The sequence below is a fragment of the Girardinichthys multiradiatus genome, chromosome 13, assembly GCF_021462225.1.
Source record: "Girardinichthys multiradiatus isolate DD_20200921_A chromosome 13, DD_fGirMul_XY1, whole genome shotgun sequence".
Classification (NCBI taxonomy): Eukaryota; Metazoa; Chordata; class Actinopteri; order Cyprinodontiformes; family Goodeidae; genus Girardinichthys; species Girardinichthys multiradiatus.
In genome coordinates this window covers 42,952,028-42,975,773 of record NC_061806.1, presented here as the reverse complement: position 1 = coordinate 42,975,773, position 23,746 = coordinate 42,952,028, and the positions used below count along the sequence as shown (strand labels likewise).

Here is a 23,746-nt window from a genome sequence, read left to right as displayed (position 1 = left end):
AGGTTCTAGTTTTTAAACATGTAGACTTGTTCACACAGCAACATTTTACTGAAACACTTTGTCAGACATTATTGTGAAAACGTGATGAAGAAGCCACCAGAAACAAGCTAACTGACCAGATCAGGTCAGATTTTTATTTTCACTGATTCTTTAGTTATAAACTCAATAAAACGTTCAGGCAGCAAACTCAGGAAGTTCATCTTTAGAAGGTTTTTCATTTTAAGCGGTACCCGCCAACCCACTGAAGGGTCCAATAGGTCCATCAGCAGCTCATGCCTGATACCTTCCCTCTACAATCCCATCGTAGCAACAAGGGTGTACTTACATTACTGTATTATGTCATGTGCTGCTGGCTTTAGCTCCATATAATCCCCACTGTGACCAGAAATCAGTCTTTGTCTCCATCTAGTGGCCATAAAGAAAGTTCACCAATAAAACCTTAAATATCTGAACAACATTCAAAGTTTCTTTTTATTAATCAGGAACGTTTCTATAATTAACGAATAGTGACAGTGCAGTGTAGGACAAGGAAAGTATCACAGGAACACAAAGCAATCTGTAGAAAACAAGAATCAGAGCAGGAAACAGTAGAAAAATGAAATATTTAAATCCTAAATGCAGTTCGCATCAAAGTGGCCCAGTGGTGCTGATTCTTCAGGTTTGTTTTTACTAACAGAGCAGCAACGTTTTCCAGCATGAAGGTCAGAACCAAAACCAGGAATGATCAGATTAAAGAACCATGTAATAAACCCAACTGTATGTCTAGTTAGGCAATGATAAAACTCATTCTGGAGCAATTTCAGAACCTCTGCTGGACAGTTTTTAACATCAGAAGTGAACGGTTTGAGATGCAGAGTTTAAGGTGAATCTTCAGGGCGTTAAACAGACTAAACGAGCTGCCGCTTCCTGCCTGTAGGCGTTAATTAAAGGCCAAAGATGGAAACAGTTGATGCTTCTACACTCTGATCACCGAGTCTGCAGAACTATAAAGCATCTCAGGATGTTTCTGCATGACAAGGACAGAAAACGCCCTTCTTCTTAATGTCTGATGTCTGTTTTTGGTTGGATGCATGACGAAGGTGCCAGCTGCAGCTGTTAGCGGCTGAAGCTGCACCAAGGCAGGATTATCAGGAACTCCAGCTGAATGCAGCCCAGAAACATGTAGAATAAAAAACCTGTGTTAAAAAAAGCTGTTTATAAAAGCAAACTCTGCAGCTGGAGCATTCAGACCCTCTAAAAGTCCCATTTCATTGAATACTTTAAAACAACTGACGGGTTGGTCTTCCATCTTGTGCTCCTGTGTTCAAGTAAAGAAAGATTTCCCAGTTTATGACGCTTCCAGCGTTTCTCTGACCTGCAGGGGTCATTGTCCGTCACCGAGGAAGGAAAAACAAAAGTGCTGAAAATACAAAAAAACAAACCAACTGCAGTCGCTTGGCCCCCCGGGGGGCTCAGGAGGACAGCTTGGAGTAGCTCGGAGGAGAAAATTTACGCTTCAGGTATTTGATGATGTAGAGAGGAAGACAGCTGACGAGCGTGATGGCCGACACCTTCCAGAGGAACGGCCACGTTGTGATGAAGGACAGGTCTGAGAGGAAGGAAGGAAGGAAGCAGACAACAAATTAAAACTTCAGAAATAAACGAGAAACATAGAAACACCAAACTTCTGCAGAGACACTTTGCTCCAGATTATTTATCTGCTTAAACTCACAGCCCCAAAAGTATGTACACCCATTAAATGTGTCCAGAGTTTAATCAGAATCAAACCTCTGTCTGTTTTACTGGGATTCAATGAGACAGAGCTGCTGATCCCTGAAGGAGAAGCTAAGTGAGTCATAGGTTTCTTACAAATAAAATCTCAAAGGTTTTCTGGATCATCCAGAACTTTAAATTAGGAGGTTCAGCTGCAGAGAAGCTTCAGGATGTCCAAGAGGGTGTCCTTTCAGAAGAGGGCACTACAGACTCATGGTGCCGTCAGCATTGGCAGCAGGTGGATCCAAGAAGATCCATCATGGACAGACTGGAGCAAAGTTAGCTTCTCTGAGACAAACCCCTGAAACTGAAGATCAGTTCCTTGGTTCTGTGTTCCTCAGGAACCGAGCAGATTTATGTCACTGCAGAAGCTTTGACCAATGAGGTACCTAAACCCTTCCATAAAACCAGCTGACCTCTTCTGATTGGTTCTTGAAAACATTCAAGGCATGAAACCAAGAACCATCATAAAGGAGATCCGGTTACTTGGAAGGAGACGGACCCGTCACAGACACCCAGCTCTGTGTTTGGGTTTTTCATCTCAGGATTTAAAGACAGGCAGTGGGATGGACAGCAGGCCACAGAAACACAGGAAACAATCAGCAGAGACAGAGAAGGTGAGAAGATGCTGCAAACCTACCGAGGAACGCTCCAAACGACACCCTGCCTATGCCTGTTACACACATTAGAGAAGCAGAAGAAGAAGAAGCAGTGAGGAGAGAAGAAGAAGAGGAGCAGAAGCTTCAGCTGAACAACAGACAATAGCAGTGATGAAGGACAGCAGCCCCCCATCAATAGATTCATTTCAACTAAAAGCTGCTTCCCTCATCTTCCTAAGGTTCTTCAAGATTATTAGAAACTCTTGGAGGATGTTAAACAGCTAGAATGGTTCAGCAGAACCTCTCCATCAATCAGGCTCCAACAGATCAGCTCTGAAGGATGGAGTCTTTATGGACTCTGATCCCCCTTAAAAACACCAAAGACCTGCAGATCCAGATCATCACTGACTGCTGGGATGGTACCAAACAGCTTCATCTCCAGGTTTGATCCAGAAATGCTTCTGTTCTGCCTACTGGAACCTTGTTTTCTCCTGTTATGCTGGTACTGGTGGTTCCAGTTTGGCTTTTTCTCCGTCAGCTGGTTTCACCCAGTTTGTTCCAAAACCCTGACCTAGTTTCAGATAGATTTTGTGGTGCCCTGAGATCTTCTGAGTTCTACCAGGACGTTTCCCTTAAACAACCTCCCCACTACATCATCTAAGGGTCACCAACCTGAACCATGAGCTGCATGATGATGAATCCAGAGACGTTCTGTTGCTTCCTAAAGAAACCTGACAAAGCAGCAGAAGCAGAACCCTCCATGAACTTGGACACGTACCGAAGTACTCGTTGAGGAAGGCGAGCGAGGCGAGGTAGCAGCCCAGGCTGAAGAACTCGGCCACCACCATGAGCCAGTGCCAGGTCCGGACGTTCAGCGCCACCATCAGCAGCTCCGTCAGGATGAGCGCCGTGAACGAAATGGCCACTACGTGAACAAACTCGGACTCAAACAGCACCAGCGCGCCATACATCAGGATGCCACCTGGAGGCGCCAAAGACAACAAATAAAAGATGGTTAACAGTTTGAAAGGACCTGAAATGATTACGAATTTATTATTTATTTTAAATGATTTGCTCCTTCTTCATTTTGATCTTTTAAGGCTCTGTATAAAATAAATGTTTAAATAAGGTCAGCGTTCGTTTGAATGACTGCTGAATAATGGATGGCTTTCTAAACTTTTCCCAAAAATGAACTCCTGCTTGAATCATTTGTCGAATCGAGTTTTCCTCGCTGTAAATGATCCTGGTGCCAAGCTGAAGGTTAATGGACCATCACACAGTGGGAACATGGATCAGTTCTTCAGATGTTTGTTGGAAAGGAGCATCCAGCCTGTTGTCAGGAACCAGTTCCTGCAGCCAGGCTCCATGATGGTAGGAGGTTGTATCATAGTATGGATTTGGATCATTTCCTCCTCAGTGAAGGCAGCAGAGATATAGGAGCAACATCTGCTGCCCACAGGACCACATCTTCACCAGGGACGTCCATCATTTTTCACCAAAATGATTGAAAACCACATTTCAAAGGTCTGGCTGAGGAAGAGGAGGGTACAGCTGCTGGACTGACCCATCTACGCCTTTTCAGGAAGGATGTGGTAAAATAGGACCTGGTATTCCTCACAGGTTGGGCCCATAATGTCAGAACGACTTTAAGGGCTGAAGAAGGGAATGGGAACGCTACAAAGCAGAAAAAGCAAGCCTTTATGCTTTTGCTTTGCAGCCTCAGATGTAAGAAAAGATGCAATAGGTTAAAACTTAAAGAAAAATGTAAGAACTTCTTGGGGTTTCCAGACTTTCAGGGAGATTTGAATCTGTTTCAGGTGCTTTTTCCAGGACTGTTGGTGGATGAAACTATCAGATGTCATTCCTTTTTATCCATGCAGGAAAACCTTGGATCAAAGAAGCTGCAGAGAAATTTAAGTATGTTGAAAGTAATAATATTCTGTCCACCTCCGTGTCTCTTAATCCATCCTGGGATCAGCGAGTGTGATGATAAGGACTGTTTAAGCTTTAATTTCTGTGCGTCTGACCCCAGCCATCCTTTGGCGCCTTCTGTATCCTGATAGCCTTTGGCTTTATCATAACTCCACACAAATTAAGCGTAATTAGCCTTTAACTTATCACATAATTGCTCTTATATACAGTCTTCATACAGCAGATTCCAGCGAGTCAATCTCTGTAAAAATGAAGCCAGTTCGCTGCCGTACGCTCAGCGGTTTTTTCCTGCAGAGCAGCTTTCTGGGCCTTTAATTAAAAATCCGGAGCTGTCAGGAAGTCACGCTCCAGCAGGAACACGGATCTTTCTCACACGCTGCACGGCTTACACCGATATCGATTTACCGCCCAGACAAAAGGCTGCATGGGAAAGAGGACGGTGGCTGGAAACCTTAGATACTGAGAAATGGACCGTCGGAGAATTTCACTGGAGAGGGGGCGGAGCCATACAGGAACAGACCCGGACTGGGAATTCTCCACCGAGGCCATGGCGTCTTGCCTACAGCTCTGGTCAGAAGTTCCAACCTCATCATGGACATGAAGATCAGTCATTTGGTTTGAACTGTTCTTTTCCCAGGGTCAGAGTGCAACCTGCTGGGATACGCTGAATCAGTGGGGGTGTATGTATATATCTGAGCCTGTATGAGTCATATGACTCTGGTTTGAATTCCTGCTGGATTTAACTCTGATCCACACAGTGATCCCAGCTCATGTTGCAGTTAGATGTAAGATAAAACGATGGTTCTTGTCCATCTTCTCCATGATGAGGGGATAAAAGCTTCTGACCCTAGCTGAGAGACCTGAAGCACCTTTCAGGGCAGCTCACCTTGATAGATGCTGATTAAAACCCAGATGAGGAAAGTTTTGAACGATAAGGAACGTCCCTGAAAAACAGAAACATCTTCAGTGAATGAAACAAGCAGCAGTGCAGCAGAGTGAACAGTTAGAACATGAGCTGGAACCTTGGTGAGGTCTTTGTAAAGTTCTGGGTAGAGCAGTGCCATCTCTGGCTTCACGTCCTGATCCAGAACCAAGGAGAACACGGGGAACATGGTGTAGATGGTGGCGTACCTGGACAGAACAGAAATCCACAGGAAGAATGTTTGGCTGTCCAGCAACAAGCAGATTCTGTAACATCTACAGCCTGTGGGGGTCTTCTCTGCTAATTTTATGCTAATTCAATTCAGAAGCTTCCTGCAGGGTTGATGTCAACATCTGAGCTCAACACGTTGTCCTGGAGCTCAGACAGCTCCACCAAGCAAAGATCTACCGTTGGAAGAAGGGTCAACCCTGCCCCCTCTGACCTCTCCTCCCAATCACAAGCAACCATCAGAGCAGAGGACTCAGAGGCTGACATGTGGACCAGATATAGGAGGAGATGATGACCGTTCATCTGCAGAACGACCACATTTAAAAGGAAGCTGCATGAAAGTTATGGAGTTAAACAATGATGTAAATAGAAATAAAGGTTTCCCGTAGATGCAGATTACAGCAGAGACGAGATCCAGAAGATCCAGAACCGTCAAACCTCAGAATGTGTTTTCTTCTCTGTACCTTAATGCATGAATGTCTGTTTGGGGCAGATGAATCCATCCATCCGCCGTCTACACCAGATTGTCCTTGCAGGGTCACGGGGGACTGGTGTCTTCTGTCAGAGGGACCTGGACAGTTCACCAGTCCATCATAGGACAACAGACACTCATGCCTAAGGACAATTTAGAGTAACCAGTTTTCTCAGTCATGTTTCTAGACTGTGGAGGAAGCCGGAGTACCCGGGATGGACCCATGCATGTAGAAGCAGAACATGCAGAACGATCCCAGGCCCAGATTTCCACCTGGGACCTTCTGGGTTCCTATTAACAGTGTGGACCACTGCACCAATCAGAACACTCCCTCAAACAATGTTGTTCATGTGACCTTGAGATGAACTGCCCACCAATCACACACTCTGATTGGACCAATCAGAACCTCCCGTTTTATGGCAAAGCTGCTTTGTTTTAATGAGAATCCTGCAGAAATCAACATTTTCCATAATTCTTAAAAGCAAGGCAGGAAATGGAAACATTGCTGGTTTTGGTGGGACCTCTGGTTCTGACTGTAAAAGTTTACATACCCGACCATGAGGAAACCCTGGTACAGAGGCACAGAGGCAAAGAAGAAAATGGAGGAGAAGACCGCCTGAGGATAAAACAACAGGCAGGATTATTAGAAGGTCCTGGTGAATGCTGCAGATGAATGTTTGCACATGGAGCTGTTTTAGGACCTGCATGGTGGAGATGATCATGCCTCTGTGCATGACAAACTGTCCGAGCGCAGCCGAGCGCTTGTAGCTGTTCCTGCCGTGAACCATGAGGAGGCGACCGATGTGTTTGAACTGAGTGATGGAGAAATCTGCAGCCAGAGATGCCTGCTTCCCTTCCTGCTCAAAAACCAATGGCTGAATGAGAAAGCTGCAGCAGGAAGTTAATCCAAACTAACACAGATTAAAATCCCAGAGTTCAGGAGGATTTTACCTTTCCTTCAATCCCGATCCCACAGTCTGCAGCCTGGATCATGCTCACATCATTTCCTCCATCGCCTGCCACAAAGGAGAGATTCACATGGAGAAAAGGAATATAACACCTCTGAGCTAGTGTAATACTTTAATTATCAGTTTATCTGTAAGACAAAGATGCATCATAAAGTTCAATCAATTAAATCCTTGTAGGAAAACTGATTTTCTTCTGTCCCCTCAGGATGTCAAACTAAAGCAGCGTCCCTCATATCTGCTCCCTCTGGTGGAGATGTTCGAAAACCTTCAAATAAATTCATCTTTTTCTCCAGAGTTTTGACCCCGTCTTTAAAGCCCACCTATGGCACAGGTTCTGTTGTCCGTGTGCTGCTGGAGGAGGCAGACGATTTGGGCCTTCTGAGTCGGAGAACATCGACAGCAGACCACAGCCGGACACTGACAGGCCAGCTCTACAAGCTCGTGCTCATAATACCTCAGACAGACCTGCAGCAGAAACAGAGACGTGATCTTCTGTGAGGCTCTGAGAAGCTTTTTATCTCTGAACAAAATCTGTTGAGCATTTTTCTTCAACTCTAAAGTCCCAGTTTCAGCCCCACAGTATTTGTTTTGGCTGCATCCTCAGCATCATCTGCAGTGGCAGGAAGTGTGCCGGAGCTGTAGTACCTCTAAAGAGTCTCCGGAGATGACCAGCGCGCAGTCATGCTTCCTTCTGAAGGCGTTCAGCTCCAGATGGGCCTCTCCTCGGTTTGAGACCTGCTTGAGAGCCACAAAACACGATTAGACACAAGTACACTCAGGGCTCCAGTAATCTCCTTTGAGTGGGAGCGTTATGCTCAGGGAATGCGCACCGGTTTGAAGACGTGGATGTCCTGGTTCCTGGAAACCAGATGGGAGCTTTTGGCGATACATGTAGCCGTCTCCAGCTTGTCTCCCGTCAGCATCCAGATCTGAGGAGAAAACATGATGATGATGAGGAGAAGCTGGAACATCAAACTGTGACCGTCTATGTTCCCGGCACCAACCTTGATGCCGGCGTTCCTCAGCAGCTCCAGCGTGGGCCTGACGTCCGCCTGCAGCTGGTCCTCCACGCCGGTCAGACACAGCAGCTCCATGTCCCTCTCCAGGCTCTCCACCACCGCAGCCACCTTCAGAGCTCGGTCGTGGATGCTCAGCTTTGCCTGGTTGTACCGATTCTGCTCAGACAGGAAGAGAGGTCCAAACGACATCTTAATCGGGTTTCACAGATAAGACCGAAGACCAGAAGATCAACCTACATGTGATTGTCCTCATATGTTCTACTTTAATCATAAATCTTTGCAGAATAAACATTGATGAGCTTCAGCACATTTTAGATGAAACACAAACTCAATCTGTGGATCCGGTCCAGAACGTGATGCAGAGGCAACAGCATGATTCTGGTACCAAAGAAACCAACTTAACATCAAACTGTTGGAGCAGTGAGTGGAAACATCAGCAGCTTGAAGGAGGAGAAATTTGGGTCCAACGTTGCTTCAGCTCACTGATGTGGTTCTGCGCAGCTCTCCTATAAACGTCTACAGCCGGTCCGGTGTTTAATCAGAACTTCAATCAATGACTGCGAGGTAGGCAGGTTCTGTGGATGTAAACCCACATCATCAACCTTCCACCACCATGCCTTACACTTGGTACCAGGTCTTTGTGCTGATCTGCCATGTTTGGTTTTCTCCAAACATGTTGGATTATGGTGAAACATCTCTGCTTTGGTCTCCTCTGTGCAGATGTCTTGTCCCTCATTCAGAAACAGGTTTGGGAACTGAACCCGAGCTGCTGGTTCGGTTCCATTTCTGAACCACAGTTTGCGATGTGAACATATTTATTAACCAAAAACATTTAAAGAAAACTCTTTATATTCTCGGTTGCTTCCAGAGTATAAACTATAAAACCGAGGATCTTCAGCGACCACCAGGCAGAAATGTGAATCAGTGAATATGTCAGTCAGTCATTTTCTATCGCTTCTTCCATAGTGGGTCGTGGGGCAGCTGGTGCCTATCTCCAGCAGTCTATGGGTAGGAGGCGGAGTCACCCTGGAGAAGTCGCCAGTCCATCACAGGTCAACACATAAACAACCACACACTCACTCATTCACACACCTAAGGGCAATTTAGAGACCAGTTAACCTAACTGGCATGTCTTTGGACTGTGAGAGGAAGCTGGAGTACCCAGTGAGAACCCACGCATGCACGGGGAGAACATGCAAACTCCATGCAGAAAGACCCCCGGCTGGGAATCAAACCCAGGACCTTCTTGCTGCAGGGCAACAGTGAATATGTTTTTAATCTTAATTCATCTCCAGTAACATGAAGCAGAAGATGTAAAAAGCAGAACAATCTGCAACGGTGCAGCAATATTTGGTAAGCAACTTCCTCCTAAGTCTGCATACTGATCAAACTTCTGGTGAGTCCAGCGGCCCGGCAGAACCACAGCTGATTAAAGCTTTTAGCGGCTGAGTAGCTTGAGGTCATGTAAAGCTGTGAGGACGTTGTGAGGAGAACATGGGCTCACTGAAGCTGCTGTCATCATATCTGAAGCTCATCCTTACCTCGAAGTCCTGATACTGCTCCTCAGACAGGCACTTCTTGGCCACCACCAGGGTCCTCAGGCCCTCTCTGGCCATGTTCCCACACTGGCAGGAAGCAAAGGAGACAGGCCAAGTTACTCGAGCACACAGTGTTCTTTCAGGTTCTACAGCTTCCAGTTTCCCAGGTCGTTCTGTCTCAGACGCCAAAACTATTTCCCAAGATGTGATCTTCATCACAGTCTTCTTCAATAAAACCTAATTTTAATTTTGTGTATTTAATTCTTCAAAACAAGGAACACCTGACGGCGCCACCAACAGGAACTCCTTAGTATTTCAGTGCATCTTGATAAATGAAACTCATTTTTAAATGTTTGCACCAAGCCTTAAATCCAGTTTCTGACCCAGACAGGAACCTGGAATTTATACGTTTTATAAAAAGGAAAAACCTTTATGCATTTCAAACATTTTATCATCACAGATCCGTCCATTGTTCAGGTTCTGGTTTATCTGGACCAAGAGGGAAACCCAGACATCCCTTTCCCCAGTAAAATGCCGCCAGGGCATTCCAGGCCAGAAGGAACAGAAAGTCCCTCCGGCAGTTCTGGATCTCCTCCCAGTAGGACATGCATGGAAAAGCTCCAAAGCAATGTGTCCAGAAAGCATCTGGATCACATGAACCTCCTCAGCTGACTCCTTTCAGGGTTCCTAAACATTTTTCAGGTCAAATTTGCATATGATACTTCCAGTGAGGCTTTAAATATGGAATCTGCAAAAACCGGAGGAGATACATTCATCTCCATACATGGATGGTTGCAACATTTAGACAACGGAACAGGGTAAGTATGGAAATATAAATATGTTTAATGAATTGGATCAGGAGCAGGAGTTTGGTCCGCATTGTCGGCACTAAGTCGGACCTGTTCCCGGTGCATGTTGGACTCCAGCAGGGCTGCCCTTTGTCACCGGTCCTGTTCATAACTTTTATGGACAGGATTTCTAGACGCAGCCAAGGGACGGAGGGGGTCTGGTTTGGGGACCAGTGGATTTCGTCTCTTCTTTTTGCAGATGATGTGGTCCTGCTGGCCCCCTCTAGCCAAGACCTACAACATGCACTGTGGCGGTTCGCAGCCGAGTGTGAAGCGGCTGAGATGAAGATCAGCTCCTCCAAGTCCGAGGTCATGGTTCTCGACCAGAAAAGGGTGGCTTGTCCTCTTCAGGTAGGAGGGGAGTTTCTACCTCAAGTGGAGGAGTTCAAGTATCTCGGGGTCTTGTTCACGAGTGAGGGAAGAATGGAGCGGGAGATCGACAGACGGATCGGTGCGGCTGCCACAGTAATGGGGGCGCTGTGCCGGTCTGTTGTGGTGAAGAGAGAGCTGAGCCGAAAAGTGAAGCTCTCGATTTACCGGTCGGTCTACGTTCCTACCCTCACCTATGGGCAAGAACTTTGGGTCATGACAGAAAGAACGAGATCCTGGATACAAGCGGCTGAAATGAGCTTCCTCCGTAGGGTGGCCGGGCACTCCCTTAGAGATAGGGTGAGGAGCTCGGAGTAGAGCTGCTGCTTCTCCACATCGAGAGGAGCCAGTTGAGGTGGCTCGGGCATCTATACCAGATGCCTCCTGGACGCCTTCCTCTGGAGGTGTTCCAGGCACGTCCCACCTGGAGGAGGTCCAGGGGACGGCCCAGGACACGCTGGAGGGACTATGTCTCTCGGCTGGCCTGGGAACGCCTTGGGCTCCCCCTGGAGGAGCTGGAGGAGGTGTCTGGAGAGAGGGACGTCTGGGTGTCTCTGCTGAGTCTGCTGCCCCCGCGACCCGGTCCCGGATAAAGCAGAAGACGACGAATACGAATTGGATCAGGAAAATATTTAAAACAAATTCCATATTTTCCAGATTCTTTAGGATAATCTATCCTTTCAACGTAGCAGCTCCTCCACCACGGTCCATCATGTGGGGGGTGATGGACCTTCTCTCCTAAGGTAGAGCCCAGGCGACCAACAGAGTGAGCTCATTTCAGCGGCTTGAATCCAGGATATGGTTCTTTCGGACCTGATCCATATCTAGGGACCACAGAACGAAGGTAGAGCAGTAGGAACAGAGCTTCCCCTTGCTGCTCAGCTTCTTCTTCATCACCACAGACCAGAGCAACGTCCACATAACAGCAGACAAAGCCTCTGATGCATCCATCTGCTGCTCCATCACTGAGGAACACCAGGATACTGGAACAGACTTCTTGTTAAGAACCACGACCTCAGGTTTTCTTTTAGAAACTAAAGAGAGAAACATCTGGAGAACAAATGCTTTTCCAAACTTCTCCAGACCAGGAAAACACTAAGAATAAATGTCAGCGCTTCTGTGTGCAGCGACCCTGAATGAGTGTAAATATGGGGCAGATGATGGTTCCAGCACAGCAGCTGCTGCAGAGGAACGCCATGTCCACAGCTGCCAATAACAACTTATAACCAACAGCAACAGAAATCAATGGAGAATAAGAGCCTGTGGTGAAGCCTGGAGGTCAGGGAACCAGAAGGATGGACAGCGGTTTATTTCTGATATGAAACACTGATCGGTGCTGCTGATTGGTTATCGACAGGCTGAGTCTGACAGCAGGATATTACAGCCAACAGCTCTGGTCATGAATATGACAAACACTAATTACATCAACTTTATCTAGGTCATTAATTAAATCAGAAGCTGCCCCCGGTGCTAAATGATTCAATAATGCCAATATGATGATGAAGGTGACAACATGACCCAGTCCACCAATGAACACCCAGAAGATGATGATGTGCCTTCATACCCAGAGGATGTTGCTGCTGAAATCAGCCAAAATGAATGTTCTTTCCTCAGAGTCGAGGATTCAGTGTTTATTGAAAAGGTTCGCTGAAGAAAAGAGACTTTGTGTCTAACCCTAACCTCCACCTAAGGTCTAACATCACAGAAACTGAAGGTTTCTAAAGGAGTCTGGTGGGACGCCACATGGAAGCAGCATGTTAACAATCCCTAAATCCTTAAAGCATTTCTGCATTTGGTCAGGTTACCTCCTCCAACAATCACATATTTAATTTTGATTTTATGAGATAGAAAATTATTAATGTTTACAGGTAAAAGCAGCAAATACATTTATATCCAGCCTGATGGTGGCGGCAGCATCATGCTGTGGGAAGCTGGTCAGAGTTGATGGGATGATAGATGGAGCTAAATCCAGGACCATCCTGGAAGAAAACCTGTTAGAGGCTGCAGAAGACCTGAGACTGGGGTGGAGGTTCACCTTCTAGCAGGACAACCACCCTGAACATACAGGATGGTTTAGATCAACAAATATACATGGGTAAGAATGGCCCAGTCAAAGTCCAGACCAAAATCCAACTGACAATATTTTGGAAACACATGAAAACTGATGTTCACAGATGTTCTCCCTCCAGTTTTACAAGAAGAATGTCAGTCTGAAAACATTTAAATCTGGTATAGATAAACCCAGAAGACCTGCAGTCAAAGGTGGTTCTACTAGGTACTGACTCAGGGGGCTGAAAACACATGCATGCCACACTTTTCAGATTTGTATTTGTAAAAAACCTTTTTTTATTCCTTACTAAATACTTACCAATAAAATACCAATAAAACACATTAAAGCTTCTGGTTGTAATGGGACAAAACACTGAAAAGGTTAGGGGGTGTGAATACTTTTGGCTCAATGGAGTGTCCATCAGAAGCTTGAGGATGAAGCCACCCGTTCTTACCTCCTCTTCCAGCCAGTCGTTATACTGGACGATGCTCGCCATGGCAACATCAGCTCCCTTCATGTAGAAGGTAATGTCTCCTGTTGACTCGTCCTGAATCATTAGAAGAGGCAACAGCTTTATTACTTCATGTTGTTGGTCACCGTTTGATAACAGCAGAAAGAGGGTTCCCACCCGGACAATGATGCCCATCCGTTTGCTCTCTGAGGTGAAGGGGAAGATCTGCAGGATGAGGAAGGAGAGAATCTGTGCAGACGGGGTCTTCAGCTGCAGGGAGGTCAGATCTCTGTTGACGAGGGTCAGACCAACGCTCTCCGTCCAACGCACCAGTGCCACCTGGAGAACATCAGAATCACACACTGACTTATGTTTTCTGTGTTTTTCTGCACTCAGCCTTGCTTCCCAACCTGAAGCTGCTGCTGATTGAGTTTGATCTTCAACATCTGGATCAGGCAGAGGCCAGACAGGGAAACTCCTGATCTTAGTGTTTGCTCCTTTCTGCTCACTGGGACCAGCATCACCAGCAGGTTTACTGGATCAATAACATTCAAGTTGGATGACCAGTGACAAGTCGGGATGATTCTGTGGCTCCTGACCTATGTCTACAGGAAGCGAAGTTGGTGGAGAATTTCGTTTTTTATTATCCATCCATTATTTTCATCTTATCTGAGATCTGAGTTGTGGACGAAACTGGTCCAGGAGGCAAACCCAGACATGCATCTCCTCAGCAACACTAGCTCTAGCTCCTCCTCGAAGGGATTTATAATCCCACCAAAGAGTTCTGAGTCATCCTCAGGATCTCCTCATGATGGAACAAAGTGAGGCTTCTAGGAGGCCTTCTGACACAATGATCCACCAAAAGACTAAAACCTTAATATCTAAAAAATCCTTTTATTCATTGTTATTTAATTGATACAGAAAGATCCAATAAATACTGGATCAAAGAGGTCACAGCTTCAAATAAATCTCTCCTCAAGGAACTGGAGTCCCTCAGAGATGATTCTCTCTTTCTCTCAGATGTTTCCTTCTGAGGACCCTCAGAGATGTTCTCTCAGAGCTCTTTGTTATACCTTCCAACAGGAACTTCCTCTCTCTCGCCACCTATATTTATTCAACCCGTAACTGTGTCAGTTATCTGACACGCAGGAAAGGTCACATCAGCTGGGAACACGTGTTCAGTTCTTAGATCCAGTTCCTCAGCACAACAAGAACCATTCAAAGATCTCCAGGAGAACCTCACATTTCAGCAGCAGCTGATTCTTTGCGACAACATGCGGATCGTTCAGAAGAATGACAGATAATGGTCGCCAAGTGTTGCCGAGGGTCAAATGTTGTTGTGACATTATAAAGGTCAAAGGTTACAGAAGGTTCATGGCTCACGCTACGGCTCCAGTGACCCAAGTTCTGACCTTTGAATCTGGTCCGTTCCACCTCTTTAATTGTGATTTATTTCATCAGAGAAGATGAACATCAACCAAAGCAACAGTGGCAGCTGATCTGATTCTTTAAGTGAATAAGAAGAGGAGTAGACATGATGAGAACGTTCCGACGACGGCCACAAAGACTCCGACGTCTTTCTGTCTCAGAGAGAAAATTAAATATTGATCAACCAGAGGCGAGTGAAACAACAGAGAGAGGAACGGCTGAGCCTGAACAGGCAGGGAATGAACACACATCAGCCAGTCGTGGAGGAGGAACCGCAGGAGGAACGTAAACTCAGATTTATCTTATTTTTTATCTTCATTGTGATTACAAACACAAAGTATCTCTCCTAAAGTCCTCCCCCAGTCCATCCTGACAAAACATGCCATTACTCTATTTCCCTGTGTTCCACCTGGCCATCCTAGTTCCTCTGTCCTAAAAGCTCCAGCTTCACAGAAAGCCATGGAGATGCCTTCAGGGAACGAGCTGCATTCTTCCTCTAGTCGAGGAAATAAATCCCCAGGAAGCAAACAGCGACAAACGGATTAACCTCCAACAGGAGTTTATGACCTCTGACATTCAGCCAATAAACATTAAAACCAGGAGAAACTGAAGGAGCCTCCTGGTACTTTCTCATGTTTACAGCAGGAGGAACCAGGAGGACCACTAACCTTCAGAAGGAAGATATGTACTCGTCGTCTTCTGCTTGAGGCATCCGGTATAGATGCCCGAGCCACCTCAACTGGCTCCTCTCGATGTGGAGGAGCAGCGGTTCTACTCCGAGCTCCTCACCCTATCTCTAAGGGAGTGCCCGGCCACCCTACGGAGGAAGCTCATTTCAGCCGCTTGTATCCAGGATCTCGTTCTTTCGGTCATGACCCAAAGTTCATGCCCATAGGTGAGGGTAGGAACGTAGACCGACCAGTAAATTGAGAGCTTTGCTTTTCGGCTCAGCTCTCTCTTCACCACAACGGACCGGCACAACGCCCCCATTACTGCAGCAGCCGCACCAATCCGTCTGTCGATCTCCTGCTCCATTCTTCCCTCACTCGTGAACAAGACCCCGAGATATTTAAACTCCTCCACTTGAGGCAGGAACTCCCCTCCAACCTGAAGAGGACAAGCCACCCTTTTCTGGTCGAGAACCATGACCTCGGACTTGGAGGAAGATATGGTCTGACATATTCTATTATTAAGACCAAGCTCTGAAAGAGGCCACAGGGATGAGTTCAAAGGTCAGCCCCTCTGGTATTTGTCATCAGACACATTTCTCTGGAGATAAACACTGTTGATGATGTCCTTACTAACGGCTTGCTGTAACGGCTGAGTGGTCCGTGGAGCTCCTCAGGGGTTCGTTCTAGGACCAGTTTCATTGTTACTGGGTCTGGATGCCTCGGGTTCTGTCCGTGTTCTACGTCGAGCTCTCTGAGCCTTTCTTAATAGAAAGTGTTGCTGAATCAACATGAAAGCTACCAGACTGTGTGTTCATCACCTTCAAACCAACACACTATAAACATCAAACATCAGAGAAAAACCCAGGCTCTCGTACTCCTGAAAACCTTTGACTTACAAAATAATGAAACCATTTTCTAAAACACAAGCTTTTCATTTTTAATTGGAGAAGGTAGGTCAGTTATTTAATCCAGTGAAGCACTTCAAATAATTGTGTCATCTGCTAATTTAATTCATTTCTATCTTCATGCTCAGGCGACCCTAATCTGGCCAAATCAAAGGTCCTGCTATCTGTTAACGTTCACACCCCCACTAGTTTAAAAGTCAGTTACTAAGGGACCCTTAGTAACGGGCATCTGCTACATTTTCTGTAGCGTTAAAAATCATCTTCTTGAGGACCAGAAGAACACCAACGAGTGCAGTTATGTTTACTGAGCTCATCTGTTGTGGTAAAAATCTGTTCAAGATGCTGTAACCTATGAATCCTTTCCTTCCTAAGTTCACTTGTTTGACCCCTCACGACCTTTGAGGAGGGACCTTGCTGTTGCCTGAGGACTTGAAGTTTCCCAGGCTGTAAAACAATGATTTTGGGTTTGATATCTGTCAAATTATTAATGATGTCCTCAAAGTCTGACCAAAACTCATCAGACAGAACCTTTCAACATGATCACTGCTTCTGCTTTTTGTTTAACTCAGATGCATCTTTACCTCGTCTGGACTGGAGGCCTGGTAGGTCCGGTTGTCATCGCTGAAGTCCTGGTCGGCCTCCGCAGACTCCGTCTCTCCGTTCACGGCGGCGTGGGACTCGTAGACGGGCGTCACGTTGTGACACAGGGCGATGGCCTTCACCGCTTCGTGGATGCGGCTGCTGACGCTCTTACGGACCTTCGGGCCTGACGGCTGGGCTTTCTGTGACGGCGTGGTGCTGCTGGCGCTCCCGGCACTTCCTCCCAATGGCTGAGAGGTCACCTGAAACATTGTGAGAGCTTTGGCTTTTGTTTTGGATCCAAGGTACTTTAGAACTGATTTAAACAAATCCGTTTTCTTGGACCAGAACCTGCCACAACTCGATATTTTAAAGGAATTAATCATAATTCACGACAAAAAGAAAGTCCATCTCTTAATCGGACTGAAGACCCAAAGAGGTGAAGCAGGTTAAGGAGGAAATAAGAACCACCAACAGGTGTGCCTGGGCTGAGCTGAGCAGCACCGGCCCATTTTTGGCTCCAAGTCATTTCTTCTTAGCTGAGATTACACATGAGGGTGTGTGGCAGATGGTTCCAGCTCCAGCAGCTGTTTGGAGCTGGCCAACAGCAAACAATATCATTCTGTCCCGACTGCGGCCAGATCCGAACCACCCAGCGAGGAAAACCCGGGGGACACGGAGTGATGAATGGACAATATGAGCAGCTTTCCTGGAAACCGCTTGATTCCTTCGTCATAAAAACTGATTAAAACAGAGTGGCGGTCAGGAAGTGAAACATGGGACATTTCAACTCCAAACCGGGACAGTTTCAGAATTTATAAAGGTTCTAATCATCTTTGCATTTCATTTTTAAAGGCAGCAAAAGAAAAGTGAACTTTAGGCGTTAAATTTCAGATGCTTGTTTTTAAGTGAAGGAGCAACAGTGAGTCAAGTTTAAATATCTCCGCTGGGATTTTAGGAAACCTTCCCGATGTTCTTCACGTAACACAGCGGAGACTCTCCAGCAGGATCATCGGCTCCGCTCTTCATCATCTGAAGAAGATCCACTTCAGCTGCATCCTTAGACACACACCCCTGAGAGCCAGACCACCAGCTGGTCCCGTTAAGACCCAAACTGGTTTTCTTCCAAAGATATGGAGCCAGCTGTAGCGATGAGCTCTGGCAGAATATTCTTGGCCCTGTGGAGACGGTTTCAGGTTAAAGTAAAAGGATGACTGGTTGGACAGTCCGTTCCCAGCATATGATTTAAAGTCCGTTTGATAGAATATGGAATTAAAAGCTGAAGAATTTGTATTTGTTTTATTTCCAACCTCAATGAATCCTGAAGAATAACTGAAAATGCAACAAAGTAAAACCTCAGACCTACTGTCTGCATTCTGGTTTAACGAAAAGCAACAAAACCAGCACCAACTGGGAATGAAACCAGCAACCTGCAGCACCTCAGACTCACTGGTCTTAGACTGAATACGAATCTAAATAAACCTCAACATTAAAACAGGTCCAGAACCTCGTGAAGCAGTCTGGATAAAGCTAGTTTAGCATGAACTGGGCCCTGGTCCATACGTTCAGATAACCGCTGCTCACCTGCGCGTACGACTGCATTATGTGGCTCTGTATCTCGTCCATGGTGTCGGTGCCGTAGGAGACGGTTCCGAGGTGCAGCCGCTTGAAGATCATCTCATTTTGTGTCAGGGTTCCTGCAGGTCAGAGAGTCATTTTGAACATTAAAACCCGAACCAACCAGAACCATCAAGGTCCAATATTGAAATCCAATCTAGAGTTTAAACAGACAGAACTGTTCTCAGAATCTGATCTCATTTGGGTTTGATCAGGTGCAGGTACTGATTGGGCCACTGATGATGACTCCCACCTGTCTTATCTGTCAGCAGGTAGACCAGCCGGCCCAGTTCTTCAGGGATGGTGCTGGTTCTGACCACAGTCCCGGGAATGTTTTCGTCTTTCGTGATCATCCATCCATACGCGGACTTCCCCATGTCCAGGTTAACCCGCAGGCTGCACGTCAGAACACAAACATCACTTTACTTCCCACTCTTAGAGCCACGTGTTGAGACTGATCCGTTCAGAACCACACCGCACCTGATGGGAATGATGTAGGAGAACAGAACCACAAATCGGAAAAGGTTCCGGAACCATGGGCCCACAAAGCCCTGTAGCGCCACCATGACGACAGAGAGAACCACCTGAGCCAGAAACAGGGCTTTTGTGAGGCGGTTCAGCTCCAGGTCCAGAAGGCCCACCTGTACAGGGTCGAAACCAAAGAGTTACTGGCATGCTTGCTAAAACAATGTAAAGCTATTATGTCTACAATGAGAGAATATGCTAATCCTTTTCTGACGTCTTATTCTGGAGGCGACTCTGTTCTCCAGAAGGTCCAGAAACCTTCTTCCAACATGCTGCACTGAAGCAAAGCCAGCATCATTTAAAGCCTTTTTTCATGCAAACTCTGCAACTTTCAGCTCAACTCCAAACTGCATCATCAACATGCTGAAGGTTAAAAGGCCTCAGAAACACAGAGACGTTCCCATAAAGAGCAGGGAAGCAGGAGGGGGGCCAGGATTGTCTTTTATTTCTGGAGTGCATCTCCCAGCCAATGGAGCATGTGGGAAAAAGATGTCAAATAAAGACGCGGCCGTCCCCTTTCTGGCAGCGCCGCCTCGGACACAGAGGCCTTTCATGTGATGCACCACGCTTACAAAAACAGCACAACATAACATCTCTTCTCCCTCAGATAAAGACAAGCAGGGCAGGGGGAAAAAAGCTGCAAAATTCCTCCACTGCTCACACCCCCATCTTAACAGCATTCCCCTGAGGACTGGGCAAACTGGGAGACCAGTGTGACTGATTTAAACTCCCAGCAGCAGAGCACAGAGGAGGGCCTGGTACACCCCCCAATCCGCCGCCTCACCACATGCTTCATGGTTGAGCAATTGAGAAAAATAGCAGGTTAGGATGGATTAAAATGAAGAAAAATGAAGAGGAGAACAGAGAGGAGGCCTGAAAAGCAAAGGATCCCCTCTGCCATTTTCCAAGGCTTGCCAGGGATCAGATGAAGTCATTATTCATTCAGTCAATGGGCAAAAAAGGGACTCAATTACCCCAACGTAAAGATGCTATCAGTGAATAAAAGTGCATATTTCACTTCATTCATCCCGGAGCTATTAAAAGCTAAAGGAACGACTGGATCTGCCTGAAATCGATCAAACATGAATGTGAAATCTGATGAGGAAAGGCAGCCCCAGAACATCAATATGCATGGGCCCAAAACTAAAGAACGCTAACGTCTGGCAAACTTCACAAACGGGTTTTCACAACGGAACCAAAGTCGGAGTCTAGAACCTAGAAGTAATAGAAGGTCTAGCTGGTGGATCCAAGAGCTCAAACAGAACCTAGAGACTCAGACTGAATTATCCTCTTCATAACATAGAAGAAGAGTTTAAAGAGATGCTTCAACCCTACATCAGCTCTTCATTAAATGACAGACTGATGTTCAGCAGCAATCAGTGGAAGGATGACTCATGAATTCATGACGGAGAAACAAAAGCAGCCAAACATCTTGAATCAGACGCCGAGCAGCTTCTGAGTCGACATCATTAAAGACCAACAATACGAGTCTTCTGTGTCAAGACTGTAGCTTCTCCTCAGAGGAGTCTTCATTTTCAGATTAACAGGAAAAACTGTTCATCTGAATCCATTAGTTTTTCTAGTGTGTAAAATGAAATAAAACTGAGAAATCAGACGGATTTACACCCATCAATACAATGAAGTCTTGGAGGCATCTGAAGCACTTTATTTTAAAAGTTTTATCTGCTGCAGTAACTGACGTGTGAGATGGGAACCAATGTTTGAGCGTGTTTCTGTGTCCTGCCACATTGATCTACTGCAGCTTTGTCCTCGTCCGTGTCACAGCGGGCCAGAACGTTCCTGTGACTTTAACTGAGCTATATCGACTCTCTCCCTGATCTCCAGTCTCCATATCGACACTTCTGACATCGTCTCCTTGAAATATCGAATGGCTCTGAACTGCAGAGCTCACAGAAACCAGCAGCTATCGGCGCTCTTAATAAAAGACAAAGGTTTCAAAATACTTCTGCAGCCTCAACGAGCTACAGGACCACAGAGGTTTGAGGTTCCTACTGATCCAGGTCTCCATCTGAAGCAAATCTGAGCAGCTCTTCAACAGAAAATGACACATTTAGCTTCACTTTTCATTAATCTCTCTGATCAGGGACCACTTGTGGTAAACATTTTTAATGAACAACTCATCCCGACCTTTAGCTGCAACTCGTCAAGGTTTAAAACATTTCCTGTTCGCCAGGATGGATTAGTGACCAGGGCGGGATTATAAAAAGGTTACAGAAAGAGAAATGTTCTTGTTCTGAGGCTTTTCATCTTCTGGAGGACATCTCAGGACTTATTTTAAACTAAGACATCATCCTCCCAAACACAACACTGAGATTTTACAGTAAAATGTTATTTTTCTAATGTGATCTGGTTTATAACAGAATACAAACCGCTCTAGTTTCCATGTCAGTGTAAGCTATGAGCCTCGAATATGAGGGCATCATATTGAACAACATGTACAGGTACAGCTCAAGCAGTCCTGGCGTCTCACTCTAATCAGCTAATTAACCCCAAACACCTGCACAGGTTTCCTGAGGCCCTACATGGTCCATCTCAGTCTGGGTCAGCAGGAGACGTAGACAGGACCTCAGTCAAATCTGATGACTCGAGCCTCCATCTCTGTTATCAGCACCTGATGAAGTCAGAAGGGGTCATGTTGTGTAAAGCGACTGTGGCTCAGTAGAATGATCCGTTGCCTTAAAACCTGAAAGTTGTGAGTTTGATTCCAGCTGCCTCCTGCCACATGTTCATGTGCCCCTGGGCAAGGCATCAAAGCTGAAGTTGCCTAGCAATCTATGCAGATGAGTGTATGAATGTGGCTCTAGTGTAAAGCGCTTCGAGTGGTCGGTGTGACTGGGTCTCATAAATTCAGTCCATTTATGATTAGCAGGAGGTTGATGCTGATAGTAACCAATGCTGAACTAACTGGATTCATTTCTGGATTACCCAACTGAATAAACTACCACTGCTGCTGTTTAATGGAGATAATTAACAATCATCCTAATTGTTCCTTCTGGTTTAAAGAGGAAAACTCCTTGTTTGTAACCAGAAGAAACGGGAAAATCTTCACCTTGTTCTTGGCGCAGGACGTGTTCAGAACACTCCGTGTCTCTTTTCCCGTGTAGATCACCACTCCGATCACGGTTCCTGTCCAACATGGAGATAAAGAAAAGGATGCAGCTCATTACCTGAAGCTCCCACACAAACACAGAAAGTCCTCATCATGGTGAAGGATGACATGAGAGGAAACTCACAGCCATCCTCTGGAAGCTCATAAACTCAGATCAATACTTCCCATCTTTATTGCCGATTCATTACAGCGGCCTTATTAGGAAGGATTAATGACTCGTTAATATTAAATGAGCTTAGTGGAAGAAAAAAAGCCACTAATAATACCTGGATGCAGCCTGAGAACCCATGAACTATAAAAATGGTGAGAAACTAATAAACGGGTTAAAAAGAAAGAAAAGGAAGTGAAGATGAAGCTGAGAAGGAAGGAAGGAGAGTTGTAGTTAGAGGACTGCAGGAGAAAAGTGATGAATGATGACAGCTCCAGGATTAGTGAGCAGGGTGACAAATGGTGAGAAGGTCTCAGCATGTAGAGGAGCTGCAGGCTGAACATGTAAGCATCTAATTCTCCCATCGCAGCTGGACCCAGACCCGGACAGCGTGAAAACCAGGGAGAACGAAGCCCGGAACGCCGCTGTGGAGCGGATGAAGAGTGGAGACTGGGAGGGAATACGGGATGATGAAGATGATGATGACGTGAGGTGCTCAAGTCCTTTTGTTTCCTCTTCTGGTGAAGGTCATTAATACTGCAACCATCACCGAAAACATCAGCAGTCAACTGATGAGACCAAGTCTGTGGAGAATCGGTGGAGCGAGGGAGGAGGTTCTGGGAGTCACGGTGGGTAACAGAGGAAGCAGCAGAAGAATCAAACTGAAGGTCAAAAAAAAAAAACAACCTCTGGACAACAAAACTTAGAAGATTCACTTTAATCTGAGGAATGATGATGGATTTCCACATTTTTTCTGACTGAATGTGATCAACAGCTAAAACAGATCCAGGCATCCCTGTTTCAAAGTAGTCTTCATCAGTGCTTCTCCAACATACGACAGCCCCATCATTGCACTTTCACTGCTTGTTCACATATTTTTAGTTGATGGAAAAGACCTTCTCTAAGCTGTCCTAGTAGATGAAACCTCAGAAGATTTCAACATTATGAGTGTTCTTGAAACTGGACACATTGAGGACAAAAGAAGACATGATGCTGGTAACAAAGAGCCTAAAGATCTTCATCACGTCCCACAGTGAGGAGACCCTGGAGCTGACTCTGAATGGACTAGAAGGGTTGTAGATCCCTTCTGACCTGGGAACAACTAGGGATCCTCCAGGAGAGCTGGAGTGTGTGCTCAGTAGGAGGAGGTCTAGGTCTCCCTCCTGGTCCCGTTTCCTCCTCGACTCATGTTCTGATTTATCTGTAACATGTACCGAGGATGAAGGGGATGGTGAGAAACGGCTCTTCAGTGATTGGTTACATGATGAGGATGCGAGCAGAGTTTCTGTAAAAAGTGAAAAGCTGAGGAAGAACAGCTGGAGTCCACTTACCAGAAGCAACAACTGTGCTGGCCCACAGAGTGTTTTCAATACTCAGACTCTCGTGGATCTGTGGGTCTGTGTCGTCCTACAAACAACCAGAAACAAATCCACTTCAACCACTTCCAGTTGTGTTAAGATGTTTTTATACGTAGCTCAACTTAACTGTTTTTAGGTTTTTGCTTTTTGTAACATTTAGTTGTAAAAACAAAGGAAATGCTGCAAAATATTTCTACAACTAAACAACTTCTAATCAGTTCTGCTGATTGTGATTTT

The 23,746-nt window shown here is 45.9% G+C and overlaps 1 protein-coding gene across 1 annotated transcript in view; it reads right to left on the bottom strand.

Moving 5' to 3' along the window:
• Nucleotides 1-444: 444 nt before the first annotated feature.
• The window catches only part of atp9b (ATPase phospholipid transporting 9B), a 47,560-nt gene continuing 24,258 nt past the window's right edge, over nucleotides 445-23,746 (bottom strand). Inside the window, exons 10-30 of the mRNA XM_047383635.1 lie at nucleotides 23,483-23,558; nucleotides 21,944-22,020; nucleotides 18,829-18,989; nucleotides 18,602-18,744; nucleotides 18,316-18,428; nucleotides 16,734-16,994; nucleotides 13,326-13,487; nucleotides 13,152-13,244; nucleotides 9,434-9,517; nucleotides 7,878-8,048; nucleotides 7,704-7,802; nucleotides 7,519-7,608; nucleotides 7,194-7,338; nucleotides 6,857-6,921; nucleotides 6,607-6,762; nucleotides 6,457-6,521; nucleotides 5,306-5,414; nucleotides 5,170-5,227; nucleotides 3,130-3,333; nucleotides 2,393-2,425; nucleotides 445-1,588 (exon numbers count right to left, since the gene is read on the bottom strand). Of these exons, the coding sequence (XP_047239591.1) occupies nucleotides 1,452-1,588; nucleotides 2,393-2,425; nucleotides 3,130-3,333; nucleotides 5,170-5,227; nucleotides 5,306-5,414; nucleotides 6,457-6,521; nucleotides 6,607-6,762; nucleotides 6,857-6,921; nucleotides 7,194-7,338; nucleotides 7,519-7,608; nucleotides 7,704-7,802; nucleotides 7,878-8,048; nucleotides 9,434-9,517; nucleotides 13,152-13,244; nucleotides 13,326-13,487; nucleotides 16,734-16,994; nucleotides 18,316-18,428; nucleotides 18,602-18,744; nucleotides 18,829-18,989; nucleotides 21,944-22,020; nucleotides 23,483-23,558 (2,502 nt within the window). The 3' untranslated portion in view covers nucleotides 445-1,451. The remainder of the gene's footprint in view (nucleotides 1,589-2,392; nucleotides 2,426-3,129; nucleotides 3,334-5,169; nucleotides 5,228-5,305; nucleotides 5,415-6,456; nucleotides 6,522-6,606; nucleotides 6,763-6,856; nucleotides 6,922-7,193; nucleotides 7,339-7,518; nucleotides 7,609-7,703; nucleotides 7,803-7,877; nucleotides 8,049-9,433; nucleotides 9,518-13,151; nucleotides 13,245-13,325; nucleotides 13,488-16,733; nucleotides 16,995-18,315; nucleotides 18,429-18,601; nucleotides 18,745-18,828; nucleotides 18,990-21,943; nucleotides 22,021-23,482; nucleotides 23,559-23,746) is intronic.